General features: G+C 38.8%; 1 protein-coding gene across 7 annotated transcripts in view; it reads left to right on the forward strand.

Annotated features, from left to right (window-relative positions):
• DST (dystonin) overlaps nt 1-27,091 on the forward strand; it is a 289,675-nt gene that overhangs the window by 114,429 nt on the left and 148,155 nt on the right. For 6 of the 7 annotated variants that reach the window (XM_066179759.1, XM_066179751.1, XM_066179753.1 and 3 more), the window contains one exon: nt 13,864-14,030. In XM_066179759.1, coding sequence (XP_066035856.1) covers nt 13,864-14,030 — 167 coding nt within the window. Of the gene's footprint in view, nt 1-6,671; nt 7,174-13,863; nt 14,031-27,091 lie in introns of those variants that run through there. The other variant, XM_066179752.1, reaches the window with a different exon arrangement.

A 27,091-nucleotide genomic window follows, 5' to 3' on the forward strand; every position in this document is an offset into this window, starting at 1 on the left:
AGGCTGATGGAGTGATTCGGATCACTTGAAGGAGATGCCTAGAGCACCTATGGAGCTATTCACTTGTCCAGCAGAGTTGCTGTGTGTGTGTTCTGAGATGACACTTCGTACCAGTAGCATTTGCAGTGGGAAGCAGGTTTCCTTAGGTCTTGTGGTGTAAAATGCTATCTCCATATGGATATCTCAGGTATTTTAAAGTGTCTCAAATATTCTAGATGGTCAATGGCCTTTCTTATGTCTCTGCTTCAGGATGTGAAACATTGCTGTTGATTGAACAACTAATATAGGGCTTTTAATTCAGTCTCTTAAAGACAGGTGGCATTTGAGTGATATCTGAGGTGTCCTAGAGTATGCAGGACGTGTGTGTGGGGTTCTCTGATGAGACACCAGGCCTGTGAGAGACTCATGATCTTCTGGACCTGCAGCTGGAGGCCAGCTGAGATATTGCAGGTTATCTTAAAGGGCTCCAGAAGCCCATGTTGAGGAAACTAAATCCTGTCCCCACTGCATAAAATGATCTTTTCAAAACCTAGCCAGTGTGTAAACATGAGTATCTGGACACTTAAGGGGGGGTCTTTTAACCTGAATTGCCCCTAAATTTTCCCAGCATTTACAGAAATAGTTAATTTCTCAGTGAGCATAAGAAGCTGTTTGCTGTGTGATGTTACTGGGGCTGCTAGACATCAGTTATGTATATTCTAATAACACTGCAATCTGGGAAGTAGTCAAGATGCCAGAGATGGTTTTTTTTGGCTGTTGTTTGTGACTTACTGTTTCTCTGAGTCATGGTCCTTATCTGGAGGGTATTATTTACTCAAAATAGGAAATCCCTCTGATTATTAGAATGGATTTAGGAATGATTTAGGAGAAAGACACGATAAAAGAAAAAAAATAATACACATTTGAGGATTATGTTTCTCTTGCATCTGAATTATATCTAGAGATGGTTATGGCTTTGTGAATTGGTATGCATAACTAGATAAATATAAATGTTATTCTAAGTTACAGCAGTGACTTCTGCAGCTGCACAAGTTCAGAAAGTATCCATTCTTCTGTGTCCCAAGTAATTACATAAGAGATACTGAAAAGCTGGAATGGGAAATCTGGTGGATTATTAAACTGTAAGAAAATAATTTGTTCTGTGGGTATTGAAAAATCCCAATACATGTATGTTACTAGGATTTATGCAAGCTTTCAATGTACGTATTTCACATGCTTTTAATAGTAGGTGGCTTAGTTTAAATTCAGTTTCATAATGTAATGACTGTTATAAGTTATTTTCCTGGCACCTGGAGAACATGCTCAATCAGATTATAGTATTTTGTGTAATCATAGGCTGTATGTATAAATATCCAAATTAATACTTTAATGGACTCCTTCTTCAACATCCAGTACATTTTCACTGATGACATTGGAGATGAGCAACTATAAATGAAAGCAGCATTTGTCTTAATAAAGTCATTGCAATTTTAGTAAGATTCAAATTCTGTGAAAACTGGTGATAATTTATTTTCAAACTACTGAAAGCATTCCTTAACAAAAAGTTAAATGTTTAAAATCACTTGCAGTTGGTTGAAAAAAGCATGCTGAAGCAAAGGAGAACTTTGAACTTCCATCTAGCTGAAAGTAGGCCTTTGTGAACTCAGATTAAAAAATTTCAGAAAGATCTAAGTAATGACTCAATAGACTTCTTCTTTTTCAGTTTCATCATAATTTTTCAGCTCAGGAACTGCCATTAGCACTTTTCCTTTCACTCTCTTTGTCTCTTTGCTGTCAGACCTCTGCAGGATGCTGCTTTCTAAGGTTCTGGTCAGTGATGATTTTGTCCAGGTGTTACAGTACTGTCCAGCCCATTCCAGCCAGATGGGCACTTTCTCTTAGAACTTCTTTGGCACGTGTAACCTCTTTACATTTCTCTTGCCAGTCAGCAAATACTTTTTTTTTGCTGCTGATTCCCCATAAACCTTTAAGAAAAAATCACTTTTGATTAGTCTGCCCCCAAGCAGTCCATAAACTGTTCACTGGTCCAGCATCAGCAGTTAAACTTTTACCAGTGTTGGTGAAAAGGTGAGACAGGTAGATTTGTAAGGCTGTGGCCTTCACACAGGGTGGCTAGAGGAGGAGGCACCTCAGTTGTGGCAGCCCATTTCAGTAAAGGATGTGCAGAAGACAGAAGGTGACCCATGGTGGGTCACCATTCAGTAGACACGCTGCCTCCTTTCTTGAGGAGGCCATGAGAGATCAGGAGTGCTGGGCCTGATTGGTCACTGTTCTCCTGGCAACCATTCCTGGTGCTGCCTGAGCTGTGTGCCTTGCAATCCAGGGATTGAAATTTACTCTGCCTCTGCTTTAAAAGAACTGGAACGGTTCAAGGTCTGATCTTCTTAAAGATTTAAAAATGGAACTATGTGGCCAGTTGTCCTGTCTGTGGCTATATGTGATTGTAGGATAAAGTCTATTCCATGTGAGGGCTGCACTGTCTGTCATTAGCCAATGCAGCAGCATTGCCTGTCCTTCAGCATTTGTTAGGGTATACTCTTGTGATATTTTATTTCACAGCTGAACTCTTAGTTGTTTCTTCTGAAATTCTTCAGTGATTTATAAAAAAAAAATAACATTCCTAAGTCTTAGGTAAGAAAATGAGTGTGGAATTCTTGAAATTTTTGGGACTCATCTGAATCACAGCAAGGATGCGAGAAGCATGAAGTCTCTGTCATTAATGCCATAAAACCACCATTTAAGGAGCAAATGCCTCTTTTTGTAAGCCATCTCACTGGATATAAAACCCCTCCTGTTGGTGGTTGTGACTTGGTAGTTGAACATCTCTTTCAGAGTTTGAGGAGTGGTTGCCAGTACAGCTCAAACTGCTCTAAACCTTTTGTTTGTGCTGGCAAGCCTTTATTTTTATCCTTGTTTTCTATCTTGTGCTACTTTAGTTTTCACATTCTCTTTGGCTTATGTTTATCTCTCTGTTATTCTGCATGTGACCTTAGGGCTGTGCAACAAAATGCTTGCTGGTTATCTGGTATGCTGTTTTAGTACGGTGAAATGGCACATCCCATTTGTGCTGAACGCTCCATTACTTCTGCTGGGTTATATAAACGCACAAAAGAGAGGAGAAAGGGATCTTAGATCCAGGAGTACCTGAAATGCATTACTAGTAGGGTTTTGATAAAAGATACCTGGCATGGTTTGATTAGCAAAGTAAAATAACTTCTCCTCACAATAACTGCTATGAGGTGAATAATAAAGGATAAATTAGTAGTTCACATAGGGTGAATGGTACTATCATTTTGCGGACTAACAAATACACAGATATTCAACAACATTGCCATTTTAACGTGTTACGCACCTGTCCCATGTTAAGAAATTAATGCATTTCCCAGTCACAGACATGCTTGATGAATTCCAGAAATCTGTGGTTAAACCCATACAAATCTGCATGAGCTATTTCATGTTTCAGTGTTAATCATTTGTTTTCCATGTCTTAATCTTAACCTCTTGTTTGTGATGAAGCAGCCTCTAAAGCGGGTCAAATTGCACACAAATGTTGGTCTAATCCTTTTTCATGTTATGCTTAGGGGTTTTCATGCCAGAACAAGTCTGTTGTTAGTCTCCCCTTAAAACTTTACAGCATTGGTGGGTATAAATTTGTATCTTTTACATGTTTTGTTTAAGAAAATACCAACAAAAAAACCAGTATCAAGATAAAGAAACACAGCAATCCCTGGTGGTAATTTTAACAGCTTTGATCACCTGGATCTCTTGCTTAAACCAGTGCTGAGCTTTCATTCAGGTCTAGTCAGGTGTCCAAGACAAAGCCCTTGGTGTGGTGATCACTGTGTTGTGGTTCTCACAGGCTTCAGTGGTAGTCTGTTTTGATACTTTAGAATATCATCTATCTATGCTCTAGCTGACAGATTTTGGACGAAATTTCAGTTTCCCACTTCTGAATCTCCAGTGTAATCCCGTTAACTCTATCTCTTGCCTTGCTAAGACCAAAGTTATGACTTCACAGAATTTCAGTTAGCTGAAAGTGGTAATTTTTTCCTTAGTTACTATCATTTTCATTGATCATCTTCACTTATTTTGCTTAGGGTTTTTATATTAAAAAAACCAGACAACTGATATAAATACTATTTATCAATTCTGTTGTCCTTGATGTTTTCTTTGGTTCAAGAGTATAAGTGACTTAGAAGGTTAAAGTGACTATAAAGTCACTGCTTGGTCCTTGTGACTCTGTTCTAGGACTAGCTGCAGTTAAACCAGGTGCATTCAAGTAAATTGACCTGGAATATGCAGAAGTAGGGCAGGATTGTTGGGAATACTGATCTTGTAACCAAGAATGGATTCTTGTATTTCTGCTGTCTTATTTTTTTTTTTAATTCTACTTCAGGGGGACCTGATTTTCAGGGACTATGTAAATTACTGATTGTATTACAAAAATGTAATTGTCATCTGTAAAATAACAATAATGTGTTTCTTCTGACTTATCTTGAATTAGATATTATTTTACATTTTTGTGACAGTCAGTGTACCACTGAATTTACAGGAATTTGGACATAACAGAGTGTACTTTAGGGACATTTTCTGTTTGAAAGAAGGTGGTATCATGATGACTGTTAAACAGATGTAAACAGTTTAAAGGAAATACATATCAAATCACACTCCAGTAAAGCTCAGTAAAATAGTAGAATATAATACTGTTTAGGAACCTTGATACCCGCATACATTAATTTAAAAATGCACTTGCACTGAAAATTTAAATTTGCAGTATTTTTAGGGAAATTCTTGCCCCCTGTGAAATTTGTGGAGGAAGAATAACATTAGCAGTGTACTAGTGGTAGGTTACATTGATATATTTTGAATTAGACTGTGAAGATTTGCAGTTGTCCATTCAAATGTCGGACATTTGTCTTTAGTATTATACATAATTTCTGCTTTATCAAGATAATATTTTTATATATCTTTTAAGACCATTATGCTACAATCTTTTTAACCATATATTATTACTAGACATCTTGTTGTTAAACCAGAAACTATATCTGTGTGAAATGAAATCAGCCTTGGCCCATTGCGCTGTAAAGTCCTGAATCATCTTTTCTGATGAGAGAGAAGAAAGAGAAGTATATATGTAGGTGTAAAAACTGTTTTTTTGTACAAACACAGGTATGTCATTTAGAAAGACTTTTTTAATGTGTTTTTCTGTTAATAAAGGGGGCCCATGTCACGACCCAACACAGACCTATATGGAAGTATGCTTTAAATCATTAAGTCCTCTGGTCTTAGCTATAAGTCACTTTTCTAAAGTAATTTTTCTAAACAGACTAGGATACAGCTTTTTCATTGTGAGTAAAGGGAGCAAATGTCACAAGTGCACCTGTATGCTGAGCATGCTACAAATGCAATTACAAATTGAGGCTATGAAAGAGTGTAGTCAAAGAGCAAATGTCTACTTTGAAAAGAAACACGTTAGCACTGTGCCTGTACATAGCTGCCATCTGTCACAGTATTCTGTGGCGTTGCAGTATAAAATTTTCTAAGCGTTACTGTCAAATTTTACCCCAGTCCCCTGAGAGTAGTCAACAGTGAGTAACTGTATACTTGGGAATTCTTTGGAGGCTCCTCCTAGATCTTTGCTGTATTATTCCTTCTAGATCCTTTCAGTAAAATCTGGAATACTTCAGTGGAACTGGCCTCTGGGGATAAAGTCTCTGGGTCTCATTATTGCAATTCCTTTTCAAATAAGCAAGGGAAAGTCAATGGTAACACCTGATAATGCCTGGCAAGTCATTCTGTACTTCTTTTTCAGCATGGGAAACCATACACATCTGTCCTTGACAATGTGTGCTGGTTTTAGTAGATTTCACATATCCACGACAAAAACAAAGAGGAAAGTTAAAAAGACTTTTCTAAACAAAGTAGACTAGAGGTTAGGCTTGCTTGCATTTTAAAAGTGTATATTTCAACTTAGTTTTAGGTATAGGTAGGTGTTTCTTGGATCTTACATTCAGTGCTACACAGAAATGCCGTACAGGAGCGTGGGAGGAAGATGAGGCTCCATTTTTATAAACAGTGATCTTAAGGTCAGTTTTCTAGATAGATTGGCTTTTATGATTTGTTTCACTTCTATCTGCCAGAAGGTTTAACTCTGCTGCAGAATTTCGGCCCCAGTACACAGTGTCACTGCCCTGACAAAGCTGTTGTGCTTTTATGATGGCAGTGAAGCAGCAGGTTATTTATAGCTGACAAATCAGTGAAAAGTCACATTAGCTGCAATGAAAGCTCCACATACAAATAAAAACTTGACCCCCAGCAAGCTGTCAGAGCAATTTCTGATCCTTTAGTTTAATCTTCCCATTTGTGGATTGTTGGATAGGTAATAAAAACATACAAAGTGCAAAACAAATCTGCTGACTAAACCCCTGCTATTTACTGTGCTGCTTACTTTTGGATTTGGAGTGTAGCTAATAGTTTCAAAGGTTGCTACATATTTTTCTGCTTTATCTCGCTCAAGTTACTAAGTGAAACGGGAAGTTAAAAATACGTGTGAGAAATTTCTATTGCTCATAAATGCTATGTCATCTCTGTGAGAGGCAATCAGCATTACAGCCCAACGCTGGAACAGTGATGTTTGTTTAAGAGGATTGGTGGCCAGAAATAAGCCACAGTGTCTAATCAGACACAGGCCCTGCCTGGGCACTGAGCCACAGCGTTTATTGCGTGTGCATTTCTCATAAGCAAAATGGCTACGTCCTGAGGCGGGTGGATGTGAAGTCTGGAAGAAATTACGGTGGAAAAGGCAGTTCTTAACTTTCTGAGGAGGATTTAAGTGTATATAAATATAGGGGAATGAATGGAACTGTGTGGCTGTGAGTTACAGACAGCCAAATGGGGAATGTCTGTGGATGTGTGAGGGCTGAAAAGGAAGAACAGTGTTTAGATCCTGCCAAAGCTCCCTTAAGTCCAGATAAACATTCCCCTGGAAGAAAATATTTCAGAAGAAAAAGGAGAAAGAAATCTACTGAAGGGGGATCAGATTCAGTGCACGTTAAAGAAAATGAAGAAAAAAGAAAGTATGAAGTGGAGACTTCAGAAAACATCGAGATTCATCCCAAGGGAGCGGAACTGGCTGACTTCTTCCCTGGGACAGTGGCTGGAAATGCTCTGCCTGTGAGTACAGACCTTTCAGTTGATACTGCTATAGCAAAAGTTTTCTCGGGCAAAGCAAAGAGTGATTCTCTTTGTGGGGAGAGCTTTCATGGTGATGATCAGAGGCTCAACAAGTCTGGTGAAACAGACACGTGGTTAAAAGAACATGACAAGAGCAATTCAGAGAAACACTGTGCTTGGAAAAGGAAATGTTCACAGGATGATAACAGGAGAGAATTAGCATTCCTGAAGAAGTCCAGTGGTCTTTATTATAGAAAAGGAACTACTTTGGATTCTGCTATCCACATTTTAGGCAGTCAACCTGAAGAAACTGAGTTGAACAAAACTTCTGAAAGAGTCATTGAAAATGTTTCAGAAAGCAGTAAATCTGCCAAGTTGCTTCATTTTCTTTCTGAAAGCAAAAGTGATCTGTTACTTGAACAAAAGAGGTTTTATCTTGATGTTGTACTTTCCCATTTGCTAAAAGGCATTATTTAGCATTGTAGCAAACAGGACCGAGGTAAATATTTTGATACAGTACATTATCTTTGAAAGTTAGCATAGAATAAGTATTTTAACAGTAATTTATCTATTACAAAAATATCTTCACTTTGTTGTGTACAAACCTTTTACCATACTATGATACTGTGGATATTTGTAGGACAGAGCAAATCACTTGATCTTTTTCAAAGGCTATGTAATAACACTATACTTTAGGAGGATTGATATTGTGCTATTTTTCTCTGTAGTTTGATCTGCTTGCCAATTTAGAAAAGAGATTTTTATGTTAAAATGTTACTAGAAGGTAGAGTAAATTTTACAGTTCATATTCAGTATCTACAGTAAATTTTCCTACCGCATCTTCATGGGCTTGTAATTCCTTTGGGTCTTGTATCAAAGAAAGAACTATTTCTAATTCTCTTCAGTTATGGCAAGTAGAAACTAAAGAGCAATAGAGCTATGTAGGCAGCTTGAAATAGAACAAGTGAACATTAATCATGGTAATAGCACTCTACACTTCTTTTAAAGGATCTTTCCTCCCAATCTGTCTAGATGACCTATTAATATAAACTGTTGAAATTCCAGCTTCCTCTGAGGATAGGATTATTTTATTTTTACTATTAAACAAAACAAAACAAAATACAATCTTGTTTGCAGAATGTTTGAAGGAAAGCAAATTTTTGGTAACCATGCTTACCAATTCAGTCCATATTTTCAGTTTTGCCCTACCCATCTTCAGAACAACTGAAATCTGTACATGTGAGTCAAATGCGGATACCATGATCTGGTCTTAAACTGATTCCCCTTGCTCAATGGGGACATCTGAGCTTTCAGTTGAGTGAACAGAGGGAAAGGGCATATGCCAAAGGCATTCTTTCCAGCAAAGAGCTATCTAACTGTATTTTGCTTACATAATTTACTTTTCCAACAGGAATCAAACAATACTTTGTCTGAGTTTAGTTTTTTAAACATAGATAACACACCCAATTACAACATGCAGTACACAATAGTACAAATAACCTCCTAATGCACACAGAGATCTTTGCCCTCTTAATCTTAGCTGGAATTCAGGAACAGCTTAGGAATGTTCTTTGATTTGTACAAAACATCACTGCTGAGTAAGAGGGTATGAGGCTTTGTCTGTTCAGCTAAGCATGGCTGCTTTGTCCTCTGTAATGAAAGTAATACAGCTTCTAATACCGTTGCAACCAGTATTCCTTATTACTCCAACCAGGACTATACCTCTTGTTACCACAGAGGCAGGGAGCAAAAAGATTTCTGTTGAGTACCCACATCAACTGATATTGATAAAACACTGCATGAATATGAAACTACTGACACATCAGGCTAAATTCCTCAGTTGCTAAAATGTCTGGCTTTCAGTTCAGTTCCTTTTCTCAACCCAAGATTCTCAGTATAAGTAATTTTAAGAACACCAAGGTTTGACCTCTAAACAGAACCAGGAAAAACTAGATTTCAGACTTTAATTACTGTACAAACTCATAACCATTTTCCTTCTGATTGTTTTTGAGAACTAAGCAAGCATTTTAATGTCTTACGTGTCTGTCTCTTTTATACTGAGTGAAGCTGGTATTTATAAGAGTTTGCAAAGGTCCTGTTACTGGCCCGAGCTGGTACACAAAGTTTGCAGTTGGCAATCTCCGTTTTACCATTTTCTTTACTGTAATTACAGAGATCAATTGCCTTCCCTTACCTTGTCAATTTATCCGTGCTGTACTCTCAGCTTGCGCAGTGCCTCAGATGTGGCTGATAATTGAAAGCATGTTGGTTTTTCAAACTGAGAAGCAGACACCAGAGGAAACTCATTGGTACAGTTGGATAATTTGTGCTGTAGCAGATATGGCATTTTACCCTCTGAAGCAGTATGGTCCCCTCTACTGAAATATATCTTTTGAGTTTCTTTCTGTGGCACAGTTTCCTATGCATGTAAAAAATTATGATTTTGTGTTCAAATATGTGCTATTTCATTACCTCTGTTTTCCTGATCACAGAACTCAGCTTAGAGGGATCCTATTGAAGTATTGCTCCTGGCTACTCATTAATAGCTTTGAGAGAAAAGTTTCTTACTTTCTGCTGAGGCCTAATAAGCCTTTCTCAGATCATAGTGTTGTCTGGGAGACAAACAATACACCACCACAATCATGCATCTATAGCTCATTATATACTTTTCTGCAGTTTAGTACATTATGTCAAGTTTAGACTTGCTTCAAAACATTTAGGATAAGATGGAATCAGAGGGAAGACTTCTTGCTATCTGTATGAGTCTTGCTCTTCTTCTGTTTGCAGTGTGAAAACGAATCACAGAAATCCAGCATCAGTGTTATCTCTTGGAAAGTCTTCTCCAATCTGGTCTGCTCCAAACTTCATCACTAAAATCAGTGCAAGAAAAGAGCTTGAGGCTTTTTGGCATTTGGATTTTGTATACTGTGTGATGCAGGGGGAATTTACAGGCTGAGAAAAAGCACGTGCAGTAGCAGAAGTGAACACGTTCTCCAGTTATAAGCAAGAAAGAGTATTTAATGCCAGTTAGGACTTTGATCCTGAAACTGAAGGGCTGTATAGAGAATTACCTCTGTTATGCTTTTTCTTGCATAATTTTTAATTCTCTGGTTTTGAGGTAATTTGGAGAACTGGATCTCTGGCAAACAACTGCTCAAACTCATGCAAATGCTGTAATTCTTTCTTTCCATGCTTAAGGAACAAATGTGCTCTACTTAAGCAGTTTATAGAGTAAATGATAGGCTTGTGGGATACAAAAGGTTCACACAAACTTTGCTCGGAAGGACTAAATTTTATGAGTAGAAGATTTGATTTCTCCTTATTTTCTGTTCTAGCATTCTTAGTTTAATAGTCCTTCTGTTTTTCTCCTATGGGAATTGATAGAAATATTGATGATAATGCATCGTTGGTGGATTAAGTATCTCTACTGTCCTTATAGGATTATCACAGGAAAGATGGGTTCTCTCCCTTTCTCTTACATCCTATTTTGTTGTGGTAGTATTTTACGTTTCAAGAAACTTCAAGTTAATTGGGCATCCTGCAAACTAGAGCCCATATTTGTAGGTGTAATAAAATAAAACTATTTGACTCACTATTTCACTTATAGTATTTCTATTTCACTTAGAGTATTTCTACTTTTGAAATACTAATTCAGTGTTTATGAAAAAGTCTGAAATGTTAGCCTTGAAGGCTGAAATACTTTATTTAGAGAACAGGAGTGCTCAGACTGTTTCAGGTCTCAGGCTGATGTTAATGTTCCTTAACCTGTAGTGAAATGGGCTACCTGCATGAGTGAAAAGCCTTTTCCTTTCTCTTCAGATGGCTAACTAGGTTGCTTGGAAGATTTTGGATCAAAAGCCTGTTGATCTTCATGTAATAAACTGAATTAATGTTTTAGCCATCCAAAATTTCAGCTGTGTGCTTCCCTAGTGGTCATGTTCAGAGTAAAAGTTCTCCTTGTGTTTGTGTCCATGACTAAAACGTTGTTTATATCTAACAGCAGATACTAGTACAGTCTTCAGAAGTTACCTTGGTGTTTGAAATTACTTGTTTCCAGAGGAATCTAATGTGCACTCAAACATGCTGTGTTTGCACTCTCTGCAGTCTGAAGCGTACATAGCCATCCCTGCTCAATTAACCGTGAAGGAGGCTAGGGGTTTGAACTCAGCCGTAAGGAAGGGCCATTAGCAAATTGCATTGTTAGCTTGCTCATGCTAGAGTATATTAAAAAATCTGATAATTAAGGATTACACACAGAGGACTTTCTCAAAATGACAGACAAAAAATACAGGTTTGGATTTTTTTTTTTTTTTTTTTAAATGCTAGACATCTGGCACTTTGAGATGACATCATGTCTTTCAGAAGCGTTGTCCGGATAAGCAGTAAATGGTTGACTTCATTTATATTGTGATCTGGTTGTTCTGTGGTGAATAGAAACTTAAGCTACTGAAAAAACATTTAGTTTGCTTTCTTGCTTTGAAATACCAAACAATAAAGCTAACCCACAGAAAAAAAGTCTTGCGCTACAGCTGAGTTTCCTAGTTTTTTACGAGAAAATTTTCAGAGTGATTACAAGTTGGTCTTTTGCCACATTGTATTTTCTGTTATCCTTGCTTACACGACTCATCCCATCTGTATTTCATTTAGTAAATACTTTTTGCAGGATTTTGATACCTAGAAAGTTACAAATAATCACAGCTGCATGTGTTCTTTACTGGTTTTTGAACAAAAAAGGGGTTTTTCCCTTCTGTTTGATCTTTCTTAAAATTATGCTGATGGATAGGATGCAAAAAATGCTGTCAGGTTATTTAGGGGCTAATTGAACAGTTAAAACTATTTTGCTTTCTAGCGTTGGTGTTTGTGTTTTTCCCCTTACATCGATCCAGCAGATACAATGGCCTGTGTTAGGTATCTGAAGGACTGCATTCGCAACTTGTGATTTTGTGGTTACTTGAATAAGTAATGTAATTTTTTTTCCTACATTAAATTTATTTATAATTTACTGTATGGGTGTAAATGCTCATCATTCCCTGAAAGCATGAGAGATGGTAAAGCAAAAATTGCAGGGAGCTCCATTGTCCTGATATCTTTAAGGCTTCTCCTTTAGTTCCCTGTTCCCAGTGCTCTCCAGCACCTTGTCTTAGGCCATGACATAGAAATATCAGTAGGCAAGGTTCACATTTTTCTTCTTGGCACTGTGATTTGTGTGTCTCTAACGTGAGAAAACCCCAGAATTTCCAGCCTAGCTTGTTGGAATTCCCCATCAGAGCCCAGACATAAGATACCTTTGTGTGCAGAGGTTCTGAGGTTTGGAGAAGTTGTTATAGCCATCCCATCTGACCTCATGAGTGTAGATGCCTGGTTTATGTGAGAACAGCGTTGCTGGAATTGGCACAGCTCAATTTATGGCTCTTCTGTGGCAAACTCAAGCACCCAGAGTTGTTTGTGGACAAACTGGCCCTGAGCTGTGGCCTCAGGCTGGCTCTGGAGCCAGAGCAGACCTGTGTCTCCCTGTGGTGCTGGGTGTGAGCTCGTGGGGAGCAGCCTCTTCCAGGGGGGCTCACAGAGGTGCTTGGTGTCTACCCACAAACTGTGGCATTGCCTCAAGTCCTCTTGCCTCTGCCCAAGCAGCTCTGTCTGCTTTTCATAATGGCTGAGCTACATATTCAGGTCATTATACAGTGCCTTGTGGTACTTGGGTTCCTATGCAGTTCATAGTAACACCTTATATTGTCTCTTGTTTGGATAAGCGGTAAAAGGCAGTCACTTAGAAAAATGCCATCATGCTATAGCACTTCCTTTGCAAGGCACATCTTATTTTTCTTCCTTTTTAGAGTTTACCTTTACATTGAGTACAATTTCTGTAACATGAGGTACAAACAATACATGTCTAGATTAGAGAAAAGTCTGCTTCGTATTTATGTTGTGGTAGTTTTCCGAGGAAACTGACAGAACTTCATTAATGGATGATCTAATGTAATATAAAGTAGTATTTGAATGTAAAATTCCCAATACTTTCCTGCTTTCGCTGATATGGAGTTGATAGTCCTTAGATAATACAGAACTGAACCTTCTTGATCAGTCAAAATTTCTTTTTATAATCCTTCAGTCTTTTAGTCATTCCTAAAATACTTCTCAGAAAATTTTGTCTTATAACTATTGGTATTGGTTTTCACTCAGAAACTTTTTTGTTACTGAATTCCAGAACATGTAGTATAAATTACCCTGTTTTAAGAGAATAATTTCATAGCTAAATAAATTATTAATAATATAAATATGGTTATTGTATAAGTGTGACTATATACATATAAAACATATGACATTTTATATATACTTAAATAGCATTTATACATGATAGTTGTCGTACGTAAAAATAGATTATATTATCAGCATAAATAAACTATTAAGTATTTTTTCATTATACAATAGTATTATATTGTACCCAGAAATTAGGAGACTGAGGACTGGCTAAATGAAGAAAACTGTGAATTTTGTATTTCATATTGAATGTTCTAAGAGTTAATAAGGATAAGACGTGAAAGAATATTAATACAGTATCTGAATAATCATCATATTCATGTGTGAAGATACCAGACGAATTCTCCAGCAATGCAGAGTGATTTTCTGCAATATTTTAAACATTCTTATGGATTAGATGTAACTGTAATTTTTACATTAATTGTGTTTTAGATATCTGATATCCATGTTACTGGGGAGTCAGAGGACATGTCTGCTAAAGAGAGACTACTCCTGTGGTCGCAGCAAACAACAGAGGGTTATGCTGGAATACGTTGTGAAAATTTCACTACCTGCTGGCGCGATGGAAGGTTATTTAATGCCATCATTCATAAATACAGGCAAGTACTCTGTTTGCTCCCTTGGAAAATGTTAATTACAGCATTTTAATGTACAAAGAGAGAGGGCTTTATGGTTTATGTTGTAACAGAACTGCAGCTGTGGAGATGACACTGACTCTTCCTCAGTGATTTCCTGCTTTTTGCAGCCAGAGGATGCCTCATTAACCTTTGCATGTCCCTCCTTCCTCAGAGAAGTCTTTCCAGGAATCCCGTACATCTTTCATGGGGCATGTTCAAGCTGCTAGGAAGTATGTTTCCAGAATTCAGTCTTCTCCACAGTCCTTTGTTGTCATACTGATGTTTAAGTGTAGGTGGGGTAGAGGCAGAACTGATCAGCAAAGTCCAAAACTTCACTCCTGGTGAAAACCATCAACTACTGTATGACCCAGGATATATCCGAGATCCCTGTCTTTTTCCTTGTATGACTTTGCCCTTGATGGCCCTGGAGTGTAGAGCTTCCTCAGTGTTTGTGTGGAGCCCAGACCTACTCTGAGATGCATTTCCTGTAAAAGGATATTCTCATGGAAGATGTGACCAGCTGGCTTGAATGTTGAAAGGATGCAGGGATTTCAGCTTTTGTGACCATACTCCTACAAAGTTAAGCAGTTATTGTAGAGTCATTGGTGGCTGTGACTAGAGACTAAAGGGCACAGGATATTAACTTGAAATACAGCTGAAGAGGTCTACCGACAGGAGAGGATTTCTAATTCTGGATTCTTCTAAGTGAGAACCGGTCTCACTTGACAAAGCTGACTTTGGCATCAAGCCTGCCAGAGGTTTAATCATTAATGCATTTACTGCTTTTTCTTGATTGGTGACGTGTCTTCTTTATTGTGTATTTTTTTGGTTCCTGAAATGACTAAGAAGGTTTGTGTCTTAGAGGACCACGTGGGAGAGTATTCTGCCTGCTGGGCTAATCAGTGTGTACTGACTTGTCCTTCACTGCACGAGGCTTTCTGGGTTTTTCATAGCACATGCAGTTTGTACTCTATGCCCTGGAGCATATCATAAGGAAGTTTAAGGGTACATGATTTCATTGGTATATTTTGAAGGAGTGTCCCCAGTAAAGGCAAATTTGGTGTCTTTTCATGCACATCCAGTGAACAGAGCCTGAAGCAGATTATTTTGTTCTTGGATTTCCTCTTGTGGGACCACTTGGCCCACCACAGAAGGAAGTCTAAGCAGACACAACATCCATGTGATCCTTGTGGGGGTTAGGAGACTGAAGTAAAATGGGAGACGAGTGCAGCCTTTTCCTCACAGACTGTGTAGAACAGTGCTCAGAGTCGCAGAGATGCTGGCTATGGCACTGCATAATTTTGTGGTGAAATGAAGCTGCATCTCAGTCAATGAGGTTGTTTTCTGACTACGCTTCTGTTCTGGGTAGCTGGTCAGGGAGGAGTTGCACACCAGCCAGAAAGTCTCTTTTTGTAACATTGACAAGACAAAAGGAAATAGCTGGCAGAAGACAAGACTGTTTTACTTAGGACAGAGCAGCCAAAGGAATGAACATGGCACAGGCAAGTATTTGAAAAAATAAACAATATGAAAGATGCAGAGGGATTGGAGAGAGAAAAAAAAAAAAAGGAAGGAATTTAATGAGATGGAATAATGGAAAATATTTCCCAGAGCTTCTTCAGATCCTTGTATCTCTTACATAAGGCAGTGTAGCCTTTACTGCTCAAGCAGCTGGTAATTATGGTACAGATCAGTTAATAAATAATGAAAAACTTGAATCCTATCCTCCAGCTGTGCAAATGTTAATACCTTGGGTTAAAACTGAATTGCTTTGTTGGAGCAGTGTTTCTGGCATTATTCCATGAATTTCATTCATAGTGTTTCAGCAGGGAAGAACAGGCACTTTTGACTCGAGTGTGTTGCACAAAGCAAGTGATTCAGTGGCTGAGGAGGAGAGTTCCCATTTTCTGTGCCTCTATGCCACTTTCCATTGAGTTTAATTTCATTCTGTAAACATAACTTCACCTAAGGATTACGTCCTTCCCAGGAATGTTTACCAACCTTATCTAATGTGTTTTTGCTGTGAGAAGTTACAGGTACTTGGATTCCATTTCAAATGGAATGAGAGTGAGATTCTTCCACTGATTTCAGTGAGTTTCTATGTGTCTTTCCTGTTTTGTTTTGTACCATTAAAACAGAGATAATAATTTCCAGCTATTGCTCACAAGAGAGGAATGATCATCCCAAACAGTCATCTGTTATTTTTAACTGTATTGTTTTACTCCAGAGACCTCTCTTGAAGCTTGGTTTGTCTTCTGAGCAATAAGTAGGTTAAGCACTAAAAAATCTGCACAGTTCTGGCTGTGATTCTGTTTGTCTGTTTTAGTAGCTCCCAGTTTGTGGATCACAGGTGCTGTCAGGAGCTGGTCTGAGCACCCTTGTTGGTGCTCCCAGCTTGTGTGCTTCACCAGGGTGGATGACCAGATGCGCCTCCTTGGGTGGTGGGGTGGGACCCTGGTGCTGCCACTGTGGAGTACCCACCCCCATGGGGGCACATCAGTCATCTGTGTTGCAGCGTGGCAGCCCCCTGCACCAGGTGTGCTGTGCTCACTGGAGATACCTCTCGGTACAGAAGCACCCTGGGCTGGGAGGACTATCAACTCTTCAAATGGGGCATGGGGCTCTTCAGGTGGGACATGACTTCCAGTCCTGGAAGGGCTTTAATTGAGCTCAGATCTTACTTGTCAGCCTTCAGGCTTGACATTTAGTGCTATGACAGTAAAACCCAGAAGGCTCAAATACCCAGACTTGTATCTGGAATTGCAGTTGTGCTGAGCCACAGTAAGCTGGGTGTTGGATGGAGAGCACATGCTTACTCATGGCGGGGCACAGTGGCAGGAGCTCCCTCAAGAGGTCAGCCCAGACCCATTCCACTGCCCCAGTCAGGAGCAGGGCAGCCAGGGGAGCACAAAGGGCAGCCCTGGCACTGGGACCTCCCTGGGGCTGTGCTGGGGCTGGACCTGCCAGATGTGTTGCCTGCAGGTTGGCTGCACCCTGCAGGGGCCACTGCTCAGCTGTGGGCCAGAGGCCAGAGCACCAGCATCTCCCAGAGGACCACCCTGGCCCACAGCCCTGGCACCAAGGCGGAGAGGCCTTCTCTGGATGTACCATCGAGACCACAAGCCATATGAGTCCAGCATGATCCTTACAGTCAGTGGTCCTTGAGACAGGGAGATGTCACTGTCCATTCCAGGTGATGGGATAGGAGTGGCAGGTCATAAGTGTATAAGTGATTTTTTTTAAATTGCAAGTACATACCAGCTTCATGACTTCAAGAAATTGCTGAAGCTGTGAAGGGCTGGGCGAGGAGCTGGGCTGTGACTCAGCTGCCAGCAGGCAGGGAGCCTCTCCCTTCAGCAGAGCTGGCAGCCTGCCCTCTCTTAATGGCAGGTTAGAATTGTTTCTTTTATTTTTCTGTCTTGACAGCAGATCTTAGCACCTATTAGGGCAAACGAGCTGAGATTTGTGATGCAGAACTGCAGGAACAGTGCATGGATATGCCATTTCTCCCTGCTCCCCCAAGAAGCATGGGAGATACCCCATAAGGCTGGGATGTCCCTGTCATGACTGGCTGTCATACTCACTGCAGCATCTTGATGGACTTTGGTGGCCCGATGAGTGACCCAGGTTCTTCCCTGTCTCCCTGTCCTTCCTGCACTCACAGCTGTGCTGGCAGTGCTCCACTTCCAGTGGCAAGCAGGGATTTGGGAAGTGTACAGGCGCTGGAGCATGTACACTGGAGTCATTCACCCTCTCTCCTGAACAAATGCAGGACATTTATCTTCTGTCCTCCTGAGCAATGAGCGTTTGGTTGCCAGAGCTTCTCATAAAGGCCTTCAGTTTCTTTCTTTCTTACTTCTCTTAAGAGTATGAATGACTAGCCAGTGATTTTGTAGTGCTCTTTAAATCAAGGAAAATAATTTTACAAATAATGGAAGTGAGAGGAAAAAAATGCTGTATTTGAGGTACCTGGATCCATATACCTCTTGATTTTTTCCCCACCACCTAATTTAGAAAAAAGTATTTTTTTTCTGTGTGAGAAGATTCCTTATATTTTCTGCAGTTTCCAGTGGTCTGTGTTTACAGGGTAAGATTGTAGATTACTTGGCTGAATTTTTGAAGAATATAAAAAGTTTCCATTTGTATCCTTTACATGGTTAAATCCCTGGGAACAGGGCTTCACACTGACCTCAAGAACTGCCTTGGGGAGGGGAGGGGCCTCCATTGCAGGCGCTGGAGTTTGGTTTAATCATAGAATCATAGAATGGTTTGGGTTGGAAGGGACCTTAAAGATCATCTAGCTCCAACCCCTCTGCCATGGACAGGGGCACCTTCCACTAGACCAGGTTGCTCAAAGCCCCACTCAGCCTGGCTTTGAACACTTCTAGGGATGGGGCATCCACAACTCTGGGCAATGTGTTCCAGTGCCTCATCACCCTCACAGTAAGGAATTTCTTCCCAATATTGAATCTAAACCTACTCTCTTATGTGGGAATACTTGTCCTTCCACAGAAAGACCAAATCAAATTGTAACATTAAAAAGTGATTTTTAATACTGAACATTAACCAGATTTGTATTTGTATTTAAATATATAAGCTTTCACACTTTTATTTAACCTCCACACTTTTCTTCAGGTATGTGGTCAGGCCTTTAGTGAAAGCTACAGATACACCCAGGAGATTCGAGAATATGCTGTATGTCTCATCTATTATATCATTTGTCTTTTATAGCTTAATTTTTTACTGAAGACGTATGTTACTTTATTCAATATGTTGTGTTGGAAGAAATCTGACTTCAGGCAGTTTCAGAATTAGGTGATGTTTCTTTTGTGCCATCATATAGTACATAGCAAAAAACCTGTAAGCCAGACTTTGATATTGGAGACTGACTTTAGTCAGAGTGTAATGCCCAGATTTTTCTGGAGATACTACCACCTACACCCTGGAAGCTTCATTCTGCAGCATTATCATCTTAACTATTTCTTGTCACTAGCCTGTGTTTTGGGTAAATGCTCTTGATTTGTGGTGGGTTTTTTATTGTTGGGTTGGTTAGTTGGTTGGTTTTTGGGTTTTTTTGTGTGGGTTTTTTGTTTGGTTGGTTTTTGGTTTTTTGTGGGTTTTTTTATTTGGTTGTTTGAATTTTTCCCTTTACATGCCTTTTGCCCAGAAAGAAGAAACACTAATTTTTTAGAACTGTATCCCAGTGATATCCCCTATATATAGAAACAGTTTGTTTCTAGAGAGAGTGAAATCTGCTGTTATTTCAGTAGGAGTCACATGCCAGATGGGAGCTAGTAATCTAAATTGTAGATCTACATTGCACTTGGCACATAACTTTTTATCTGAATTTTCTGTAAAATAAATGTATACCAAAGTAGCAAACCTATTGTTTTGATCTCGGACTGCCCTGAACTTTTGATACATAAGGGCTTTTGATACATAGGAGATTTCACTTAAAAAGTGTCTGAAATGAAATTTAAGAAATAGTAAAAATAATAGCTATAAGATTTACAATTAGCTGGCACCTGTAGATGCTTCATTAAGGACAATGGTTGTCGATATGCAGAAAACAGACACAGTCACAGCCTAACGCTTTTCTAGAGAAACAAGATTAAGTATAGAGGATAGAAAAAATTAATATCACATATGTATGTTTTTTGTAAAAATGTGTGCACTCCTTTATACATTTTTCGTGTTCTCACAGCTTTTATAGTAGAGAGTTAATTTTGATTTTAGCATTTAAAAAAGGAATTCCAGGAAAAGCATTATGTTCCTGTGTAGCTAGATAATAGCATTTAATGAGTGGCTTAAGTGGTGCCTGTATGGTGAAAAATATCGTCTGTTGAGGAAACCCTGCAAGCTCAATTTCCAGATCAAGTCACGTTTTTAAAGTTCTAGTCTCAGGTGTTAGGTCTGTTCTAGTAAATGAAGCAGATCCAGCCCCTGCTTTCCAGCCCTGAGGGTAAGTGGTACAGCAGGGCTTGTATCTGCTTGGCTGAACTCTCCCTCTGCCCCCCCGACAGGGTGCAGCTCCTTCGGAGCAGTCCTGGCTCAGTGCTGTCCCTGGAAATGGGCTCATGTATTGCCTGGGGGAGTGTGGTTGCAATGAGCCACAGGCATGCTATGGGAAGGACTAGTGACTAAAGTCCTGGGCCCTTGATCTGCCTTCTGTACACTCAGACATGTCCAGTTATGTCTGCACTTCTAGGTGAATGTCAGCAACCATTGAAAATGTGAAAGCCAGGTCAGGAGAAAAAAGGGCTAAAATGTGTTCAGGTCAGGCAGCAGTCTGACAAGCAAACAGGACCATAGTATGCACATGAAAGGTTTAAGACAAGAAAACAAGTGAGGTTAGTTAGTGTAATGCTGTTCCAAAGCTTGCCAGGGCCGTATTCAGACAGTTTCTATAAATGCTGCAAAGAGGGGAGATGGTGATAGAGTTAAAAAGGGTACGTTTTGAGCACAAGAAAAATGTTTTTTACTGTATTAAAGAATTTCTGTTAAAGAAATACAGGGATCTGATACAGAGGAGGCTTTTTTACTGGTAAACTTTGTGCAAAGCCTTAATGATGCCTGTAGTTTTAAGCTACACACAGCGTAGAGTGAGTGAGGAGATGGCTACTGTTCCCAGACAAAAGAGAAACAGAGGCTAACAATGAATGCAGCATGGAAGAAGTGAAGGTACAATGAATACTTCATGTGGGAGGAAGAGGAATAGAAGCTGCAGTGTGTTTCCAGAAGACGCAGCAATGTAACAGGTCCATAAATGCTAGATAAAGTGAGAGAGGCAAATTTTCCAGGGTCACAGTGCTTTTCTTTTGGAATGTTGCTATCATGACTCAGTATGCTTTCAGAATAATGAAGTGGATGTTTTTCTCAGTGTGGTATAGCAAGGGGCAAGCTAGATTGATGCTTGCTAAATAACTGTTCTGATTTGGAACAAGCTGTTTCAACCTTACCCAGGATGATTTGCTGTGTATATATAGTTGGTTGAACACCAAGCTCCTGGCCAGCAGTGCATGTGGCATCCCTCTGATGTTAAAACATGTTGCAACTGCTCAGGTACTGACTTGAATACATTCCTAAAGGGGAGGGATAATAATGCCTCAATGTGCAGAAACACGTTGAACACCCTTGGGGAATGAACGAGAAAGAAACTAAATATTACACAGTGTCAAGCCTTAAAATGCTAGGGGATATGTTTTAAATAAAGAGATTAGTTGGGTCTGCTGGTTTTGGCTTGCTGTTTTGTGACTTGTATTTTATTGTAATCCAGCTTTAACACAAAGAAAATTCGAGTTTAGTTGTGTTGCACCCCCTTTCCACTCAGCTCGTTGTGTGGTTCTTACTATTTTCAACAGGTTTTGTTGTGTAGAATAAATGAACTCAGTGTTGAGAATTGGCAATTTGGGAAAACATAAACTGCATTTAGGATGCTTAAAAATATTGACAAGCAGACATGCTTTTAATATTACTTGCCTGAGTTTATTTCTAATGGATTTACAAATAGCAAGTTACCTAACCACCTTAATCGGATGCACTCAGAAGAATTGTGTGATGGCACTTCGTAAGGGCTGTATTAAAATAGTACTGGAAGCATGCCTGCAATTTTAGCATCTTGTGTTGTGGTGGTGGTTAGCCTTAGTGGGTATTAGATGGACGACTTCCAGTCAGCTGGGTTGATTAATTTCAGATCTGGCCTTAAAATGATCTCAGTGTGTGTTATGCTGGATCCTACTGCTAAGTAGTAGCTGAATAAGAGTTTTCTTTTTGCAGTAACTGAGAAGAAAAAAAAAACAGCTGGGATGAAGTCAAAGCTTTTCTCATCATTTTAATGAAAATAAAACGTAAAGTAACACTTTACTTTGAAAGGCCAGTTTTTTGTTTTGTTTGTGTTTTTTTGTTTTAGTTTGGGTTTCATGTGTTTTGTACTCTTGGATTGGCAAAAACCAGGACATGTGAGGGTGTCAGAAGTCTTAATCCAGAAGGATGTGGTGTCTGAGCAGTGGGGGCATTTGTGCCCCTGATAAATCACATGGGGAAAGGTCTTAGTCTTCAGGAATCACCTTTGGCAAATTTGTGGCACATGGAGAAATGGTTGCCTCCAAGACAGGACAAGGTACCTTTGGGAAATTGTTTGAACTCATCACAGTACCTCACCATTCTTCCTTGTTAGTAACTGTACTAATGCCGCTGAGAAGCCCTTCTGTCAAGCAGCCGCTGCCATGGTCTGAATGGAGTATTCTCAGGATGCAGAACAGAAAAAGAGTTTAGTTGGGTTTCTTCACTGTTATTTTGGTATTCACAGTTCAAGGAAAAATACATTATTTATGATTGCTTTTGTGGATTGTATGGTGTGGGTTGAGGTTATGAGTTATGAACCTCATTCCCATTTAAATTTTATCATAGCCAAAAATTGCTGAAATTACTGTACCATTACTGCTTTTGTAATGATGGAAACAGCTCTTAGTAGTAAGAGAGTGTAGAAACTGATTTTAAAGCTAGTGAAAGGACTAACAGATCCTTTCTAATTTCATTCATGTTTGTACTGAGTTTGAAATCTGCATTGAAAACTTACTGCCAAGTTGTGATTAGGGTTTGTTTTGCATGGCTAAAGATGAACTCCACATTTAACTAAAAGATCTTTGATATTGCAGTGCCACAATTGTGTATATATCTAAATTAATTGGTATGGTAAGTTACAGGTGAAGTTTTGCAGTGCTAACAAAGGTGGGACAGGTGGCTTCAGTAGGTTTATTAAATTCAGTGCTTGTCAAATCAAGGGAATGTACAACAGAAGAAATTACCTGAGTTAGCTCTGTATATTGTTAGGGGCTAAATTAATGTTAGGGCACCTGACAGCTTTTGCTTTCCTAACATTAAGTGCAGTTAAAACTGCATTCATTCTTTTTCTGTGGGAAGTCTTGAAATATTGGGATGTCTGAAGAATAGACACCCATCTGGAAATACTGTGCCCTTGTTCTACTATCTATTGCAATTGTCTTTTTCAGTTTTATTCATCAAATCTGAAAATTTATGAAAAAATAAGCGATGGAGAGCTGGAGAGTTGAGGTCACGTGAGAATTTTTCAGCTCTCAAGGGAAGAAAAGGCATTTTTGTTCATCTTTATAGAGTCATTGAGAGAAATCTATAGAGGTACATAAAATCATGTAGTGTAGGCATTCCTGTCATACCAACAGAGGAGAACAAAGCTAAAAAGAGGATACAAGGCATAATGATCATATAAACACGATATGTAATTGAGGCTGGAGACCTGTGTAGCTTTAGAAAAGATTTTGCCACGTACTTGAACAAACAATATGCAGAGCTGCATGCAGCAGCATACTTTTCGGTTTGTTGTAAGGATAAAGCTTGCCTATAATGGCAGTTTTCTAAATGAAATATTTGATTTTCTCTGAATTCTGAACTGTTGCCTTCAGTGGCATCATGGCTCAGCTTCACCCAGTGGTTTGATGCATTGGGGTAATTTTTTTTAATAACTATATCCTGTGTGAATCTAGAGCTTCAGAATGAGAGGGATGTCTAGGGTGTAATGGAAGATAGTGTTGAGTCAGAGTCGACATTTTATGTCCTTTCCTCAGCATGGAGTTTTTGACACCAAGGAAACCTGCTACAGAACCTTGTGCTATGTGTTCACATTGTGGTCCTTGATTCTGCTAATGGAAGAGATCTGTTCCTCCCTAATGCCACAAAGTCAAACCTCCTCAACATTTTTGTGCAGAAACTCTCCTCTCCCTCTTCTCTAAGTGATCAGACTATCCCTGGGGAGAAAAAAAAAAAATCAGGAAAATGTGGTAGGCATATCTATTAGCAAAGGGTACCTCAGACACTGTGATTAGATTTCCTGGTCATGACAATGGGAGAGCATTGCAATCATGGGCAATCAATAAATGCGTGTGGGGCACCAAGAACAGTACCTGTTAGTTGAAGTCCAGCTGTCATTCTCTTTGTGTTATTCACTCAGTCTTTCTGAAGCAAGTTCTTTGACCAACTGTTTTGAACAAGATTTTGATTTTTTACCTGATGTGGGGACAGATGATTTAGTAAGTTCCAAAATATTGACTTGACACATAAACTGGTGTAAACATGTTGGTATTTTTGAAACTGTGTTAAGAGATGGGCAAATGGTAGGCCTAATTATATAGGTTAAATAATGCATTTTGCTTTATCATCTCATTTGTAGAGTTTCTGGGAAAGTAAAAGGAGATGCATATTTGAAGAGATAGAGCTAAATTTTCTGCTTTACATAAAAATTTAGTGTTTTTTGATTCTTTGCGATGTTTCTGTTATTTACCAAAATCTCTAGAATACATGATTATTTTTGTTTTGTTTGTTGTTAAATTTTTTTTTCTATGACTGTGTATTCTGGCATGATCTTCCATTTGTTTTAGTAATCCTTCCATCCCTAATAAAGGCTTGAGTCTTTCTGGCACTCATCCTTTTCATTTGTTTCTGAACAATGAAAATAAATGAACTTCTATAGGCATTTTCTAATTACAGCAGTGGAAAAGCTAATTAGACTATAGTGACATGATACACTTTACACTGCATCTTCAGTCATGTTTTTTTGAGAGTTCTGCTTGAAAGTCTCTATGTTAGAGTTTCAATTAAATATAAGCCAAGAATGAAATATCCTTTAATATCAGGTATTACTCAGGCTGCATGCAGGGTTTTGACTGAGAAAGAATTGTGCAGATTAAAAAATTTAGATGGTTCATGTAAATAACTTCATGTTTCTCAGCCTTCTGAATGCATTAACAGAATTTTCATGTGGAATGTTACTCTGACATATGTATGTTTTAGTAAAGATAAACATTGTTGTAACTTGAGCAAGTGTCATCCCAGAAATATGAGGAGAAGAATGTGATTTCTTCATCATTGACTGGGAAAATTAAAGTTCAGTTAAACATCTTTTTTTTCTGTTTTGAGGTATCAAATCCCCTTTAAATATAATCTTTTATTTTAATGGGCAAATATAATAGCTACTAGTTTGGATCTTAAACTATTTTGCTGGGTATTAATTCTGGCAATGAGAAAATCTACATGTGCCTAATGTTATTTATTATACACAACTCTCATTTCAAGGAGTCTTTGCAGACTAGAAATATGTGCTGTTATTCAGATACTGTTCTCTTCCTTCTCTTTGTGGTGCTAGGTATTGTTTTCTTGAATTTACCATAATTTTGTCAGCTTCCTAATTCATGTGATATTAATTACACTTCCCCCCCCATCACTTCTGATACAAATTGTATCTAATTTCTAACACCTACACTAAAATCTCAAATGGCAGGCACCAGTTTTTTAATAAATTAAATGATTAATGACTCTCAGTGTGGAAGCCAAACACTTGACTTAGGTGTGGCTGTGGCAGAAGCATCTTCTTTGCATGGAATGTTCCAACTCAACTGGTGTTTGGGATGTTTATGTGTGTTTTCATGGCAAGGCCCCAGCCTGCTGAAAAATCTGACATAAAATGACTCACAATATTATGACAGAAGGTAGAGTCATTGTACAACACTTAAAGGGCGTTTAGTTTAATTTGTTCTTGATTATTCATAAAACTACTTAATAATGCGATGTGAATTAATATAAAATATATTTATAATACATTACAAATAACTTCTGCAAAACTCATATATTTTCCCTGTAGCCTTAAAAAATTGGAGATATTTGCCATGATGGACAGTGCTTTTAAGTCTAGTGTTTGCTTCAACTATGACAATTAAATAAATATGTATTAGAGGATACTCATCTCAACTGGAATTTCAACAGTTATTTCGAGTTAGTGGACAGGTATCTCTGCAAGTTTACAGCATGTAAAAATAGCATTTATTTCTATTTAAAATTGCAGAAAATCCCCACTATTAAACAAAAGGAGCTGTATGGCAATTAGTGTTTTCCTGAGCCATGTTTTTTCAATGCAGTTTTCTCCGGCTAAGAAAAGTCTTTTACTGACCTCTGGGAGGTAAACTCCCTTTTCCTGTGGCTTTGCAATATATCCCTCTACTACTTGTGAAGAGGAAAGGGTGTTCTGCAGAGGGGGAGGCCCCAAGCCCTAGGCAGAGTGATCTTGCTGTGGCTTCTGCCAGGTGCTTTTGCATTCTAGTGATAATGCTTGTCTTTTCCCTTTCATAAACCATCAGTGGACTTGTTCTCAGTCAGCTGTGGAGAGTTCTGCTTTAGAAAACTGAAGACATGCACTATCAAGACAGACACAAATGCCATCTTCTGTAGTATTTTCTTGTAGACCAAGATTTTAGATAAATATAAATCAGTTAATCTAGGTCAGTATACTATGTGCTAAGTGTATAATTAACTGAAAATGGCAGTATTCATTGCAATTTCCCCTTGTTCTCAAAGGGAAACTGTAATATAATCCAATGCTGGTAGATGTTGCAGGGATGGGAAAACATGTGTAAAAGGTAGGGAGGCATCTCACAGAGCAGGCTCTTCTTCAGCTGGGTGGTAAAGCCACAGCATTGATATAAAATGATTTATTATGCAGGAGCAGTTGTTTTTATTGATTTAGTTACCTGTATCACAGTGAGAACAAGATTACCTCTTCTTCAACTAAATTAAAGCTTTATTCTAAAGGAGATTATTGTGTCAGTGTCTCTGCAGCTTGCAGCTTGTTTTCTGGGAATAGTCAAGGCTTTTACAACGTGTCCTTTCATGTTGTGAGAGTTGGCAATTGAACAGGCCATGCAAGTGATTATTCTTGGGACATTTTTATCAAATGTGAAACAAATGTAAAGAAAGCAGGAGGAAAAAAATAACCTAAGTAACAGTGTTGCACTTACAAAAACCTGATTCTCTAGTCAAAACTGCTGCTAAATCAATCTTTATTACTCATACCAACTCCATTATTGTGGCTGAAACAGGAGATAGGGGTGCTCAGTTTTCTTTTCTAGTATTGTCTTCTGTTTTTCATGGATTTTCTGTGCTGCTGAGAGCAACGGCTGATATTGGTTTCATTGCATTGTTTCCACTGCACTGAAATTCAGAGAAGAACAGCGTGAGCT

Source organism: Chamaea fasciata, unplaced genomic scaffold, assembly GCF_029207755.1.
Source record: "Chamaea fasciata isolate MVZ Bird 193981 ecotype frontalis unplaced genomic scaffold, bChaFas1.0.hap1 SCAF_3, whole genome shotgun sequence".
Classification (NCBI taxonomy): Eukaryota; Metazoa; Chordata; class Aves; order Passeriformes; family Sylviidae; genus Chamaea; species Chamaea fasciata.